Source organism: Ambystoma mexicanum, chromosome 7q (genome assembly GCF_040938575.1).
Source record: "Ambystoma mexicanum isolate Mex_15411 chromosome 7q, UKY_AmexF1_1, whole genome shotgun sequence".
NCBI lineage: Eukaryota > Metazoa > Chordata > Amphibia > Caudata > Ambystomatidae > Ambystoma > Ambystoma mexicanum.
This window is the reverse complement of record NC_090941.1, coordinates 499,002,032-499,019,161: the sequence shown is the minus strand read 5'-3', so window position 1 is coordinate 499,019,161 and position 17,130 is coordinate 499,002,032. Positions and strand designations below refer to the sequence as shown.

The window sequence follows — 17,130 nt, the reverse complement described above, 5'->3', positions numbered from 1 at the left end:
AAGGGGAATGAGGAACTGGGTGTCATCCGCATAATTAGTGTAAGTGACACCCAGTCTGCCCAGTTTGTCGAGTAGGGGCTTGGTAAATATATTATACATAGTTTGCGAGACGCAGGAGCCTTGGGGTACACCGCAGGTTGTTTTGATGGGGTCCTCTGATGCCGATGTGGAGAAGACTCTCATTGTTCGGTTGTCCAAAAATGATTGGACCCAGGCTATGGCCTCTTTTGAGAAGTGAGCCGCCGATGCCAGGTGTTCGCAAAAGACTGTGATCCACCAGGTCAAAGGCCGCCAACAGGTCAAGGAGTAGCATAGCCGTGTTTCCCCTGTCGTTGAGCTCATCAATTTGAGTTTTGAGATCGATTAAGGCTGTCTCTGTGCCATGTTGTTGTCTAAACCCAGATTGGCGGACACCTAGGAGCTGGTTGGATTCAAGATACCGCTGAATTCATAAGTAGGCTACTCTGTCTATTATCTTGAGAAGGAAGGGTACCGTGGTGATGGGCCTATAATTAGTGGGAATGGAGGGGTCTAGGGTTTGCTTCTTGAGGAGGGGTAAAACCCATGACTCTTAAGTTGCTTGGTATAGTATTAGAGGAGAAAGAGGCGTTGATCAGTTTAATTACAAAGGGAGCTAGGTCTCTAGCTGCCTCCTTAATTAGTTGGGCTGGGCACTTGTCACCTTTACAGTTAGAGGGCTTGAGGGAATCCAATAATCTTTTCAGTTTCCTGGATAGAAACGTTTGTGAATTTAAAAGGAACAGGTTTGGTTGTGTCAGTGGGAGAGCTGGTAGGTGGTGTCTCACTAGGGGATAGTGAGGCTTTTTTTTTTGGAGATTGTATTTTGAAGTGTTGTCATTTTGTTAGCTAGGGCATGTTGGATGCTAGTGCACCATTGTTTGTCTTTGAGTATGTTATCAGGTGGGGGTACCAGTGCTTCCAGTTCCCTTAAGATGGTGAATAGTTCCTTGGTGTTGGAACTAGCATTGGAGATCCTTTCGTTGAAAAGGTTTTTTTTGATAAGTAGCATTTCTTTTTTGTAGATGTTGGCGAAGAGTTTAAGTTGTAGTTTGTTTTCTTCTGAAGGGGTGTGTCGCCATTGCGATTCTAATTTTCTTTTTTGCATTCTCAATTATTTTAGGTGAGGTGTGAACCAGGCATTAAGGTGAGCTTGTTTACTTTTTCGTGACTTCAGAGGTGCGATAGTGTCTAGGGCTTTAGTCATAGCATTATTGTAGCTCTCCACAAGGAGTTCTGGGTCTAGGGAGAGCATCAATAGTAGGGCGTAGGAGTGGCGGGGGGTTCTCTTGTGTACATTTTTTTTGGTTTGGATCTGGTGGGTAGGGGAGGAGCCATGACATTATCTTTGATGATCTGTTTGTTTATAGTTAAGGAAAAGTCGATAAGGTAGTGGTCTGTCCATTGTTGAGGGGTAATTTTATTAATGATGGTATCGTAGTTCAAGGCGGCGACCCAGTCAAGGGTCCTTCCTTTGTCATGCATTGGGATCAGGATTTTTTGGTTTAAGCCATGTTCAGCTAGCATAGTGGCTATGGATTGGGCTGGTTTGTCTTCAGGGTCGTAGTAGGAGTTGTGATGAGTCTTTAGTATTATTTAGCTATAAGGCTGGATAGGTACTTCTCGAATGTGCCAATGGGACCAGGTGGCTTATGTATTAAGTAGATAGTTGAGGTGCGACAGCTAGAGATTGGCAATTTGGCTGTGAGCAGTTCACATGATTTAAGGGGAGGTTGAGTGAGTAGTCTTAAAGCAAGGTTAGTTTTTGCTATGATGGCAAGACCGCCTCCTCTACTGTTAGGTCTGCCCATTCTAATTAGTTGATAATTTTCTGGGATGGCTAGGGAGAGCGCTGGGCCTGCTGCTTCATGCAGCCAGGATTCCGTGACTGCCAGAATGTCTAGGTCATCAGATGATAAGATGTCGGCTATTTCTGTGGCATGGGCCACTAGGGATCTGGCGTTGATCGGTGCTCCAGAAATTAAGGTTGGAGTAGGCGTATTCTGGAGTTTTATAGGAATAAGTTTAGGACTAGGGAGTGGCTCATGGTGTGCTAGGGTAGATGTATGCTGGATATTAGATACCTTTTTACTGTGAGCTACAGATTCATAAAGGCGGGGCAATCTAGCTCGAAGTCTAATATTTCTGTCCATGGTGGGGCATGCTACCTGTTTTTAAAGGGACATGATTATGCCAATTAGTAATATGGTAAGGCACAACAGAAGGTCGCCTGGGCCTTACTAGGGCACATAGTTCTGATTAGGTGGGAGTGGGTAGAAGAACGGCTAGTTCAGCATGGGTAAGGCAGCTAGTGCCACAATAAACATTTAGCATGAATAGGCTAGTCTTACAATCAATCAATATGTTATCAAAGTAGTCAAGTGGCTATTTAAAATGGGCTAATGGGCTAATCACGTGGTAGATATCTATACTGTTATACATTACCAAAGAATCAAGTGACTAAGCTAGAAATGTGGTATGGACCGCCAATAGGGCGAGGTGGGCTACATGCAATGTCCTACCAATCCACAGGGTGGCAAGTAAATTGAGTGCAAGTACAATCCCCGCTTGGTACCAAGATGCTAACGCAGCACCACATAGCAAGTGGAATGGATACAGAGTATAATCCTAAATAGTTACAAGATGCTAGTACAGCACAGATTGGCAGGTAGGCTGCGTACAACATGCAGTTTTAACTAGAATACGGGGATGCTAACAAATACAGGAGTGACATGCTAGCGAAATGCAGGAATGCAATGAGCACTTGTCATGCACAGTGAATGCAAATGCAGTACGCAAAACAATTTATTTTTTTAGACACAAAAATACTGTAATCAATTTGTAGGCATAGAGGGCAGAGAACAGGTTTCAGGTGCAGTGGGCAGTTGTCATGTGAGTGAAAAAGCAATAAACCACTTTTAGGCACAAAAGTGCGATGATCAGTTTGTAGGCATGGAGGACAGAGGGCAAATTTCAAGCTCAGTATTCAGATATCAGGCACAGTGGGTTTGGTACAAATACAGGAGTGACATGCTAGCGAAATGCAGGCATGACGGGTAGGTTAGATGCAAAATGCTATTCACTAAGTATAAAAGTATGCTGTCGCAGTACAAGCTGGTGAGTGGGCTAAGTGTGCAATGCAGCAGGGCGTGGCCTGGCGATTTAGAGCATATGGGGCACTAGTGCATGGAAGCACTGATAAGGCATCACCCCCGCCGCTTTAGAAGTTCAGGATATGTAGCAGCAGATGGGCGAACCCGTAGCGCTAGGCCCACTGTGAACCAGAGTAGTCTGAACGCTAGGATCAGCAAATACAGGCAGACACTTGAAAGGAGGTTAGGTGTACTCTGTCTGATGGTGATAGAGCGATAATACTCGCATACAGTTTTTGCAAGATATCGTGTTGTCAAAGTGCCAGGTGTTCAGTTGTAGGCGCCATAAGAAATCGGCAGAAAATAGTTGGATTTTAAGTAATTGCCTAACCATTGTATTGGGACATGTCATATATACAACTCCGGTGTTAGTCCATTTTTGCTCACCGTGAGCTGTCTATGAGAAAGTGTTTGTGTCACGAAAGGCGGGGGGGGTGAGTTCCTAAGTATCCTAATACTATCTAAGTATAAGAGGTGTTACAGGAAAGGGGATACCGTGTCTCGCCATCCTGTGTCCCACTTCCACTCCCGAAGACCCCTCGTCCAGGTGATGCTCCAGCACTGGTCTATCCCCAGGAACTGGATCCAAAAGCGATGGCCGTGTCCTGGCCACCTGGATGACAGATCCCCGGGGACTAGCAGGTGAGACCTACCACGTCAGGCATTGTACGGGGACATGAGAAAATTCAGAAACTGAATAGCATGTTCTCAGTGACTACCAATCCACATTAAATACAGTGTCCTTTTTATGTGGTTACTCAGCTAGGCTCTGAACCACAGGCACTACAAGATACAGGTAAATTGAGAAAGATTCAGTGTATGCTCTCTAAATTGCATTTACATTTTGTTCTGCTTTAATAGCTATCATCTCTATTTGATGAGTTACTAGGTTTGCTGAGGCCAATATCTGTGTGTGACTTTGCCTTTATCTGGGCAAGAATGTAATTTATTTAATTTACTATCTGTATAACACTATCTTTGTAAACTGTGGGGGTTGTTACTTTGTCTTGCTGTGTTGCGATATTATTGTTGTTTTCCAAAAATGCATGACATCTTGAACCATGTCCGGGATACTTTGAGGTTTACATTTTTATGTTTAATGCTATAAATATATTGTATGTATTTACGTTTTTCGATGGTCTACTGGGGATATATAATGTGCATTTGCATAGTCAGTGTTTGTTTACTTTACAATTGGTGATGTTGGGACTACACATTTTGATTTGCTGTTTATATTCTGTTTAAATACACAGGTATTTAAAGGCTCAGTTGTTGCACAAAACACATGCCCACTAACTGAACGAATGCATTGATGACCCGAATAAAACTAATTATTTGGACACATGTAATACGATTCTCACAATTAATATATAAATGTGCGCTGGTTGAATACATTTCCTCTAATTTATATACATATGTGTTAGTGAAATAACTTCAGTTAAGACAGTTAAGGTAATCAGATTGAACTCAACAAAACCATTGAAATTATGAGGATGTGGGCAGTGATAATCATCTTACTTCGGAATCTCCCCACTTAGACGTCCCCCATGATGTAGTTTTGTATATCATTGTGAATCCCTTCTGTTATTTTATGTATATGCTCATCGGCTTTCCAGCGAGTGGCAGTACCAAGTTAAAATGGTTATCACTAAATTTCATAGCCACTCGAAATTTGAAAAACTCCATAAATTAATTTGTTGGCGCAATCGGTCTTCTGCTGCAGTGATTTCTTGTATTATTAGCAATGGATGGAATTTTGCTACTTATTAATGGTTCCTGCAATCGTCAGCATTGCGTTATCAAAATGGTCAAACTTTGCTTATCTGCCATCGTCAATCTCCTGCTCGGGTCTTCTAACATTCATGCTTGGCAATAACAAGTCTGCTCTCGACCTACAGCACAGACCGCTCCATATGAATAAGTAGTGGAGTGGAATTGCCTCCACTGCAAATAATACAAGAAATTATTGCAATGAAAGACTGGCTGTCCCAACAAATTCATTTTTGGAGTGTTTCAGATTTCGAGTGGCATGATTGGCCTTTATGAAGACGAGGCATTCTGATCCTCTTCACTGAAACTAGTTTACCCAATTTTGGACAGTTTTCTGGTTCTAATAATTCATTGGACTGTATTTGCATACATTGGGGTAACATTGAGACCAGTAGACCTAGGCCATTATACTAGTTTGCCACATGCAATTAGCTGATTTATGTAGGTAATGAGAAGCCCATTTGCACTTAATATAAGTTGGTTGAATATCACCCAGATCACTTCACCATGGTATTATGTTTATGATGTGTATTTTATATTGTTTACAATTATATTTCTTATATATGGTATGCTGTCCAGATGTAACTGTGCTATTATTGTTGTTGGTATGCACCATTTATGTACAATGTGTGTTTTTTGAGATATTGTAAGTAACACTCTTTTCTGCTATCATTAATAGCTATGTGTTTGATCAATAACAGTTGTTTTACTATACATATGGGGCATTAGTTGGACAGAGTGTCAAATTAGAGGTGATCCGTATGTCATTAGAGCTTGGTTAATTCTAATTCATTTTGAAAAGTGTTTACTTTACAACTACGAAGAAATTGTGTATAGTGTAGGTTATGTTCCTAGTCATCGTAGTTTTCAGGGGCCCCTGGTGTACATAAGTGTGTGCATAACATTACCTTTCATGTGGGAGAAGCCCTCCAGCTACGTCATCCCATAGAGGGGAAGATTCTGAGAAGTGAAAACACAGCCTTGGAGATTCAAAAAGAAATGCACGCTGTCTATGAGCAGCCGAGGTGAGACGTGCAGCGTACTGCAGTCGTGCAAAGTCCTGAGATGTCAGACAGCCTATATGTCGGTATCCAGAAACGCAGCAGGGAAGAAAGCAGATGCACAGCATCCTGAGGAGATGAGAGACATTGACTGGTGGCATGACCATGATGGGTTCGTGGTGGACCAGAGGTCCAAATAACTATACCAGGACCATTTGCATACAGCTACTCGGGACGAGTGTAAACCTGAGATAGCAGACCACCAAGCAGGAAGAAACAAGGATAGAAACGCTGGTGGTGAGGGTGGGAGAAAAGGAAATCAGTTTGTGAAGACCCTGGCAAGGGAATGAGAATCTTATCTGGACTGTTCCTACTTGTCACAGTCACAAGAGTAAAGATATAATAAGATTGAAAGGAAATCATTACTGGAATGCACAATACTCATCCTGGTTCAGAGACCCAAGAGCCAATGAGAGAAACTCAGAATCCTTATTATAAAGCTCCTACTTGTCACAGTCAGGATAGATAAAATAAAAGAATAGCAGTAAAAAGAAACCTGCAAGACAAAGGTATTTGAAATGATGCAACTGATTATAAAGCGAGAATAGTCAGCCATAAAAGAAGAATTTAACAATAAACCAAGCTTGATGAGAATACCTCAGAAAGCTGAGAATGAAAAAGATTCTAGGGAAATTAACTGTTTAGGAATATAAGAAATATCCCAGCAGGGAAAAATAGTTGTTGGAAAAACAACCCAGGGAAAGAGAGAAGGATCAATCATTATAAGGAATATCAGGCGAAGAAACCCAAAGTCAAGACCGCAATAAATGAACTGTATGAACTGGTAAAAGTGATTACTAGAGACTATCTAAAGATAATCTATTGAAAAGTGACCAAAAGACAAGTCAAGAAACCTCAGGGGAAGGGAGGCCTTCTCCTATCTTTTAGGTTAGTGTATGACAGTGGACGGTTCTTCATTTACAGACATTCACTGACGGCTGACAAGCACCTTAGTTTGTTTTGTTAGGTAGGGAAGCCTTTTAGAATAGGGAAAAATAGGCCTTATCTATATTCTTGAATACAGCTATGAGTAGAATGTCTAATCAGTCAGAGTCTGTGTCCTTCTCCTGACCTACCACAGTGGACGCTAACCCCTGTCATTGTCTATGTGTGTAACGTTGATAACATTTTAGGCCACAAACACCACTCCTCCCACACATCAGACATTTTATTGGTGCTTTTGATTGACAATCAAATGCTTCATGTAAGTGCTGATTCTTGATAATTTTGTTTCTACAGGTGTCCGATATTCAGTCAAGGACAGTAGTGCTGACATGGTTGCCTCCCACTTCGGTTATAATTGGGGATAGTGGAAGAACAGAAGCACGGGAATCTTACACTTATGACATTCTTATTTCATCTTGCGGCAAAGACGGAAAGTACAAAGTTGCTTATACGTATGTATTCAGGCATTTGTTTTGTGGCTTTTTTAAATGTACAAGACAAGTCAGTGGTTGGTTATATACAACACACAACCATTATGATGAATGTCTCCTGCTGTTATTCTTGTGGCTTTATGCAGGCAGGTTAGGACAAACACAAATATTTTTAAAAGCAAGAACCTACCCTTCTGGTTTATAAAAGGGGCAGATGTCCTGTTGTAATGGTGTATATTTTACAGCTTGCTTGTATTTTAGAGTTTAATAAGATAGAAGCATTGATAAAGCCAATAGAACTATCTTCTTTAGCACTGACAAGTGAATGGATTTGTGGAGGTATGGATGGGTTTGTGAGCGGCTGGATGGATGGGTGGTTCGATGGATGGATGGATGGATGGATGGATGGATGGATGGATGGATGGATGGAGAGAGAATGGATGCATGGGTTAATGACCTGAGACTGGGTTGCTGGGAGAGGGAATGGATGGATGATGGATGGATGGATGGATGGATGGATGGATGGATGGATGGATGGGAGAGTAAGGGGATATGGATGTAAGAGTGAGTTGATGGATGGGAAAATGAGTGGAGGGGTGGATGGGAGAGTGAGTGGAGGATGGGAGAGTGAGCGAAGGAATGGATGAGTGAGTGACTGAAGGGATGAATGGGTGAATGAGCGATGTGTGGATGAGGGAGTCAGCGGGTGGATGGGAAAGTGAGCGGATGGAGGCGGGATTGAGCGGATGGAGGTGGGATTGAAGGGATGGAGGTGGGATTGAGGGGGTGGAGGCGGGATTGAGCAGATGGAGGCGGGATTGAGCGGATGGAGGCGGGATTGAGCGGATGGAGGAGAGATTGAGCGGATGAAGGAGGGACTGAGCGGTTGAATGGGAGGGTTAGCGATGGGTGGGAGAGCGGAGGGGTAGGAGAGTGAGCGGATGGGTGGCAGAGTGAGCGGATGGTTGGGAGAGTGAGCAGGTTTCTGTGACTATGTGGATGCATGGATGGGTGAGTGAGCGGATAAGTGGATGCAGGGATGGGTGGGGGAGAGTGGGGTAGATGGATGGATGGATAGGTTTGTGAGCAGATGGCTGAGAAAGTGGGTGGATGGATGGCTGGGAGAGTGAGCAGCCGGATGAATGGCTGGGAAAGTGAGCTGCTGGATGAATGGCAGGGAGAGTGAGCGGCTGGATGAATGGCAGGGAGAGTGAGCAGCTGGATGAATGACTGCGATAGTGAGCGGCTGGATGAATGGCAGGGAGAGTGAGCAGATGGATGGATGGCAGGGTAAAGTGAGAAGTTGGCAGGGTAAGTGATGATAGATGGGAGAGTGAGTTGATGGATCGGAGGGTGAGCAGATGGGTGGATGGAAGAGTGAGCAGATGGATGGGAGAGTGAGCGAATGGATGGGAGAGTGAGCAGAATGATGGGGAGAAGGGAGCATAATGATGGGGAGAGGGAGCAGAATAATGGGGAGAGCAAACAGAATGATGGGGAGAGTGAGCGGATGGATGGGAGGGTGTGCGGATGGCTGGCAGAGTGAGAAGATGGATAGATGGCTGGGAGAGTGAGCAGATATGTGTATGCAGGGATGGGTGAGTGAGCAGAATGTGGATGCATGGATGGGTGGGTGAGTGAGTGAGCGGATGGGTGGGTGACAGGTAGAGTGGATGGATGGCAGGTAAAGTGAGTGGCAGAAAGTGGACTGTTGACTGCCGATCTGCTTCCTCGTAGAAGCTGTATTTCCAGCAGGAGGAAGGTGTTTAATGCAACACACGCCGTGACGTGATTCATCTTGAGCAAAGTAACTATTTCTAGGAGTACTGCCTTCCTCCACGTACAGCACCTCCTCCCACTACTTCCCCCCCCCCCGCTGCCTGACCCCTCTGCTCTCCTCCATTTGTTCCTCTGTGCTCTCCTCCTTCCTGAGCTCCTTGTGACGTAGCAATTTTAGGATTCAAATTTACGTTGCTAACAACTCCCCTTTTATGTTATAGAATCCTCTCATTGGTCTGGAGACTGTGAGTCCCGCCCCCTGCCCACTGAGGAGAACGCTGAAATACTTCCTGATCAGCGCACCAGCGTGCGCACCAGGAAGTGTCAGAAAGTGGACTGCTGACTGTTCACTATGCGCGGCGCGTGGTGCGCCGATCGAGGAACATTCTTGCACTTTCCTGTTGGACTAGCAGGGGGTGGGTAAGTAGGCTCCTCTCTTTTCACTTCATACTTTGGAACGCATTGCTACTTTGTGTTCTGTGACACTGGTTTGACTAATGGCATCAGGCTTGCCCAGCGGTTGCCTGACTGACATGCCTGTTATCAAAATTGTCAATGTTCATGCTTTGATATGCAGCGGAAACGCTGCATACCCTGTATCAGCATCTATGAGTGCGATGTGTGTGCTGACAGATGGCAATACAACAGCTACGGAACCGAATGCTGAGGCAGTGAGTATGAATCACCCACTTAGCATAGTTGAAAGTAACAACGCTGCCAGTCTGTCAAATTCTCCACCTAAAACAGCAAAGAGGATAATGTTTTAAATGACAGTAATATAGCATCTAATGGTAGATGGGATATTATGGATAGTTCTATTTTGGTGAGTGATATCAGCAGTTCCAATTTGGGTGATGGATCTGCGCCGATTTTTGAATTAAACAAATGCATTCAGGCTTCCATTGTTGCTTTAACCCCACTAATAGACAAGAAATTGTTATATGATCTAAATACTAGTCCCATAACCCTAACTCGGCTGCGACTGCCTGTTCTAAACTCTAAGGATTCTCCAAGTGATGTCAGTCTGCAGCCTTTCCTCTACTTTAAGGAAACAGCCCCGTCCTTGCCATCATCACAGCTGTTATGTTCCAATTGTATTTAAGCGGACTCTAATTTTGTTCGCAGTGACTCACAGGAAGAAGGCGGCATTGACATACCTCACAACATATCACCCCCAAGTCCATATTCCTGTCCAGTTATCATAAGGATTCTTGCCCTTCTTGACAAAGGTCATGATTTCACACATATGGAATTGCGTGAAATGAAGGCCACCTCGAATGAGATCCTGTTGTAACTTAATTGCCTCAAGGGTTTTATGTTAGCCAAAGAGACATTTCCTTCTGTGCTCTGCCCATCAGTAATCATCAGATATCTGACAGCCTGGGTAGACCTCTTCTTGTAGATAAAGAGTCCCAATGTTACATCCCAAATGAGAATGAGATGCTCATCGGAGTAAATGAAGGGCAATCAGGATCCCCGCACGTTAACTTGGCTTTATCGTCCGGTAAGGATGGTACTGATATCGATTCCATCAGGCTTGATATCAGAGATATAAAACTTGCCTTAAATATAAAAGCATCCGCTCTGAAGCCTGATAACATGCCCGGACCTCCCGATAGTCCATCAGTCCTGCTAAAAATTATGGAGGAACATGCTGCAGATGAAATAAATGATGGGAAAAAACAAACCTACGTTTATCTCAAGGCGTATTAGAAAAATGCATTTGAAAGCCAAAAAACGTGCTGATAAACGCAAGGAAAGCAAACATTTGTTAACAAAAGATGGTAATCCATCTGACGATGGTAAGGATGCAGATCAAGATGTGAGAAGTACATCACCTCCCCCTCAGGAAGACGACATCATTGATGTAGACCAACTATCTGAGGAAAGCCACGTACTTTTATTGCATCCTTTATCTCCGAAAATAATAATTAAAAAAATAAAAATATTTGCAAAGAACCCCTTAGGCCGTTTTTACCTCTATTTGGAGCAGCATTTCTCTGACCAGCTCTTGCTGTGTTTTTACATTCGTTTTTCTTGTGCTGAAAGGAAGCTCCTTGGCCCCTTCACAGCACTGCGAGCACTCAGCTCTTGCTGGAAGGGAGGCAGAGCTACACCCAATCACGTGACACTATCACGTGACTCAACTGGACACTTGAAATTGCAGCCAGCGCCACCCTTGCGGCGTAAGCCCTGGTGGTAGAAGGGCTGGTGCTGTTTGGCTGTTCGGCGTGGGCGGCTGCGGACTGCCAATATATAGTAAGCTCCTTTTCTCAACTTTGAGTAACCCGGCTATCACTGTCAATATTGTTCAATTTTACACCCTGATTTTTAACCTTGATTCTGCCTTTCCTGCAACTCCATTGACAATTACTCCCTGCATGCTGTGTACTTCAGTATCTAAAAAGCAGTCATTTACTGTTTTTCTTATTTGGCATAGCAGAGACTGCAGAGCCTGCATAGTACTATTGCAGACTCTTTGATCTGGTAACATCCATCTAACTTTCAACGACTCAGGCACTTAAATATTTAACTTGGAACTTGTTCTCATTCAGACTCAAAACTATTCCAGAGACTGCGTGGCTCAGCCTTTTGATCTGGTGGCAACACTTTATACTTGTTATTAGAGACTGCTTTAAGGTTTACTTAAGGAAATTCCATAGAAGTCCGGCTTTGCCCAGAGTCGCTTTCCTGCTGCTGGTGATTTTGCTGTTTATTCTACACTCCGTTTGCTAACAGCGTATTAAGGACTACATCTACCAGGAGCATTCACTTCTCTTGGAGGCGGGCTATAAGAACAGGGACCCGAGGAAGCCCCGTAGAAGTCCTGTATTTTTGCCGCTTCGCCGCGCTCGTTGCGGCGAGTAGCGTGTCTATCTTGGTTTAGTTGTTTTCATTGCAAATATCTAGCATATTCACCTTTCTTTGCATTTTGGTGTTTTAGGTGCTTTGTGGAAATGAAACGAGTTACGGCTTCCCTAAAATCAGGGATGCCTACAATTTCAGCAACTCACTAATCTAACGGTGAAAATTCACCTGCTGTAAATAAAAAACCACGCATAAGTTCCACGCCTCGTATTGGCAATTTGAAACCAAAATCGAAGACAAGAGCAGAAATCCTTTTAGGAATGGACATTCAACCATTTTGTAGTGATCAAAGTGTTGTGAACTCTGAGGAAATTCACAAAAGAAGCAATAAACAACCAGAATGTGGTCTTGTGGACCAAAAATCCACTCCTCTACAAAGGGACTCGGATCATGGACAGACTGTTAAGAACTCGACGGTGGAGGATAAAGATGAAGATATGGTAAAATCTGGCCCTTCGGCCACTGCAACTGTCACTTTTGTGCATGGAAATGTGTCTCTTATTGACAGCATTTTGTTGAAAAATGTCTTACCCGGTGCTGTGATTCCCCCTACTGAAACTCCAGTCAATCATATTATCTCCATTAGCAACCCTTCAAATTCGAAATTGTCTTCAATTTCAAACTCTGGGGACATGCCTGTAATAGATCTGGACACAAATGCCTCTGCCTTTTCTACCAATACACTCTCTGAAAATGTGTCCAAATCCCCCATTTTATTTACCAACATCAGTGCTGCAAATTCCGTTGCTAATTTGTCATTTATTGCCCCTACTCCGCGCAAAATAAATTCTCCTGGCATTCCTGAATCTGGCCTGGCTGAATCGCATAGTGTACCAACTGGCATAGCTCTCACCTCAATGAACACTGTATTTTGGCTTTAGCTAAACTGTTTGAGGTCCTAGTCACAAAGGCTGATTTACGCTCTAACCAACTCAACCAAGTTTTGGCAGAGCATCTTATGCTTGCCAACAAAATTGAAAGTCTGAGACAACCTCATAGCTCACCAATTATGAGGAGGTCTATAGCCTCTCAGACCTCTGTCCAGTCTGTAGCCCCCTCACAAGAATTTCAGACCATTCCATGTTTTCCAATTCCTATTATAGATTTAATGAGTGTTGTAGATAACTCTCCCCCAGATCAGCAAACAAAACCAAAAAAAACAACGTATCCGTTATTCGAGGGCAATTTGAACCCCTCTAACAGTGCTAAATGGGGGTTTAAAAAGGCCCCACCCGTTAAAAAATCCAAGAATGTTAAATCTATGGTTAAACACGGCAGTCAAACGAAAGCGCTTGTCAAGAATCTTTCTGTCCCTGTTGCTACCACTATTGCTGCAGCGAAATTAATTGCGAGAAAATACTCTTCACAGTCATAGAAACGGAAAGTGAGGGTTTTGCCAGTGCCAGTGGAGCACAGTCCTTTAAATGACCTAATTCGAGTGGCGACTGATATGTCTAAAAATACACTCATTAATCAGTCAACTGATGATTCTGCTAAAGCAGTTGTGTCAATGGGTCCTGCAGATAAAGAATTACGACTTAAAGAGCTAAGGAAAGCCATCGATGATTACATGGTATCTAAATCTGTTGCCAAAAATTTGAGTTTTGCTCCGTCCAAATCCCCGCCTACAAACAGTTTTTTTGCTCTGCCGCCACAGCATGTGCAAATATCTACACAACCATCTGCCAATGCTGTGTCTTCTCAAGCTGTCCCCCAGGTGTCTTTGGCTCAGCCTTTGCACACAGCGTCTCCAGACGTTGATAAGGCTCTTCCATCTCTACCTACCCCTCAGGTGTCTGTTCACACCAAGGCAACTGTCTCTCCGTCTGAGACCATTCCCACCAGAGACTTAGAAAGACTGATTCAGTCTTCCCTGGACAAATTCTTTGAGCACTCTGCCTTTGCTAAGACCAATGCATCTCCTGTAGCTCAGCAAACGGCAAAAGCCTTGCCTTTGACAGCAAAACAGAAAGGTATGAATGGAGGCCGTAAACGCCCAGCAATTCATGCATTAACTCTGAGTTGTATGCCTGCCCCAGCCAAACAATATAAGCTTAATCGTGCTTCTATATTGGCAATTCTTGGTGAGATTCCTGAACTTGATGACATTGGTTCCATTGGTATTGAGCTTGTGGAATTTTACAACAAATGAAATCGTTCCTCTGTAAATCTTTGGATCAACTCAAGAATTGTGGTAAACTCAATTTGGGCTGTTAAATCACAACGATGTAATTTGGGCTTTACCCTTAATATTATGTCAGAGACATCGGACTCTCTGTCAAATTGTTTACAGGTTTCTCATCACATTCAACCAACAAATAAAAAACAAGAATTGACCTCTCACACTTGCTCGTGCAATCTTAAAAGTAGTCAATGTTAGCATCAAAAACATGTAATTTGCTTTTGGTCCTTCATTAGTTGGAATTCCTGAGGACATAGTCATTTGCTGAATAATTTGAATGTACAGCTACTGGATCATTATGTTATTATGTTACAAGAATCTTGGTTCATGAGCATCCCTTCATGGAACAACTATGAGGTGCTCTTGAATCCAGCAGAGAAAGGTTGCAGGGGGCGACCCACATCTGGATTGCTGACTGCTGTAAAGCAATCCTCGTCGCTAAAAATTGAATCATGGTTCTCCCCTAGCCCCTTTTTACAAATGACAAAAATCATGGGTGACAACTTATTTTGTGCTGCGATAAATGTTTATTGGAACCCTTTAGGAATTTCTGACGATTGTTTTCTTGATTCTGTGACTCAGGCTTTGGATATTGTTATGCTTGAGGGCCTCACTGATTACATCCTCTTAGCTGGTGATTTAAATTTACATTGTTTGGGTCCTTCATGTAAATCTGAGAGTTTTCGCTTACAGAAGTGGACAAGTTTTGTTCATTCTCGTAATCTGTTCATGTTAAATGGAGCGCTTCCTCAGGATTTACCACCCAGAGCTACCTGGCATCGTGGTCGCAGTGAAGGAATTATCGACTATATGTATGCAAATGTATGTATGCTAAATAATATCACAGCATTTAAAATAATTGACACAGAAGTAAGCGACCATAATTTGTTAAATATGACGTGGACTTTAAAGTCTGCTATTTCTAAATTTGAAAATGTCCACAATATGGGCTCCTTCAAAGTCAATTCTGCGAGGAACAGACTGATATGGTCTGAAACTGCCCTTGCAGCTTTCAGGGATTCCTATCACACGCAATTGAATGCTCGAAAAGGGGGCTCTTTCCCGGGGGATGTAGTTTACCACGATTTAATGCAACAGTTTCAACCAGGTTCAACTCTACAAAAACAGAAACACATTCCTCACTTACATATAATCAATCATGAATTTAGAGTTAAAAAAGCCACACTTCGGGCTGATAGGAGGGCCGCCCGTAAGCTTCCACAAGATATGCGATTAGCCTTCCAGTCTCAGATTAAAACTAAGTATAGAAATTGGGCAAGGGGCATGAGGTCAAAACTCTATCAGACGGATGGCAATTCTATGCTAAAGGCTTTAGCCGCGAAGAACTCAGCCCAATCATGGAATATCATAAATCAGGTGACAGCGTGGCATCAGGTGGCTGTCCAAGCAAATGACGTGACGGAGAGTATGTGGATCCAGCATTACTCCACTTTATTTACTGCCCCACCGTCTACTGTAGGTCCAGTCATGTCAGAGGTACTGCCTCCCTTTCATTTGTGTTTTCAGAGAGACGACATACTGTATTTTATAAAACAAGCTAGCAATTCTAGAGCCCCTGGTCCGGATGGTTTGACCAATACACACCTCAAGCAATTTCCGGATACCTGGGCAGACATATTATGCCTCATGTTTGAGTCCATTAATGTCTCCCAGATGATACCGATGTCATGGAAGCAGTCAATTGTCATCCCTATCTACAAGAAGGGTGATCGGGCCAATCCCGCTAGTTATCGGCCAATCTCCCTTCTTGATGTGCCTGGGAAGATCTACTCTCGCTTAATTCTTAGAGAGCTGAAAAAGTGGTCGAAACAATATTCGAAATTAGATCCCTTACAATCAGGCTTTGTCTCTGGTCTTGGTACATTACCTAACATGATTACCTTGAATATGCTCAAGTCAAAATATGCGGCACGAAAACAATCTTTATATTTTGCTTTTATTGATTTTCGTTCTGCGTTTGATTCTATTAATCGTAATTTGTTATTCCACAAGTTGTACTCTTTTGGCTGTCCGTCCTCCTTGTTATCTTTAATTATTCAATTACACTCGGACACGTCTATGCGTGTTAGACTCTACTGAAGGCCTTTTATCCGCTTCCTTTGCCACATTCTTAGGACTCAAACAGGGGTGTATTTTAGCCTCATTTTTGTTCAATCTGTTTATTCTTGAAATGGGACAGGCTTTCTTTTGCATTTTGTCAGATGCGCCTGAATTGGGGGGCCAGTGCATCCCATGGTTACTCTATGCTGATGACCTTGCCTTGGTCTCCCAGACGCCAAAGGGCCTCCAGAATCTCTTATCTGCTTTATCTGAGTATGCTTTGAAGAATCAATTAACAGTAAACTTGGAAAAATCGCAAATTATGGTATGTAGACCAAAGGGGAGATTCAAGTATCGAAATTCAGTTTGGAATCTCCAACTGGAACCATTGCAATTAGTCTCTGAATATAAATATTTAGGCCTATCTATTCAAAATACTGTTGGAGATGCTAAATATTCGATTTTGTTGCAGTCCAAACTGTTGTCCTTGTTGTCACAATCCAAAATACTTGTTTACAGATATAGTAAATTCACTTTAAAGCATCTATTTATGTTTTACGAACAAAAAGTGATTCCTATGCTTCTATATGGTGTCGAATCAAAGCTGTATATCAATGATCAAATCTGGGATAAATTGGAAGTCGTTTTTTGGAAAAGGGTGTTACATCTACCAAACTGTGTACCTATGCCCATACTGCGTTTTGAATTGGGTATAAACTCACTAGCGAGCAGGGTTAAATGGAGAATGTGGTCCTTTTTTCGCAAATGCTTGATGGGTGCGACAAATAATAACATACTGAGTACTGTTGCCCGTCATTTGTCCTCCTCCACTCTAACTTTCCCTGCAAAATGGCGAAGTTTTG

The 17,130-nt window shown here is 43.0% G+C and overlaps 1 protein-coding gene across 5 annotated transcripts in view; it reads left to right on the top strand.

Annotated features, from left to right (window-relative positions):
* FNDC3A (fibronectin type III domain containing 3A) overlaps positions 1–17,130 on the top strand; it is a 3,436,199-nt gene that overhangs the window by 1,165,926 nt on the left and 2,253,143 nt on the right. For all 5 annotated transcript variants that reach the window (XM_069639023.1, XM_069639022.1, XM_069639027.1 and 2 more), the window contains one exon: positions 7,241–7,398. In XM_069639023.1, the coding sequence (XP_069495124.1) occupies positions 7,241–7,398 (158 nt within the window). The remainder of the gene's footprint in view (positions 1–7,240; positions 7,399–17,130) is intronic.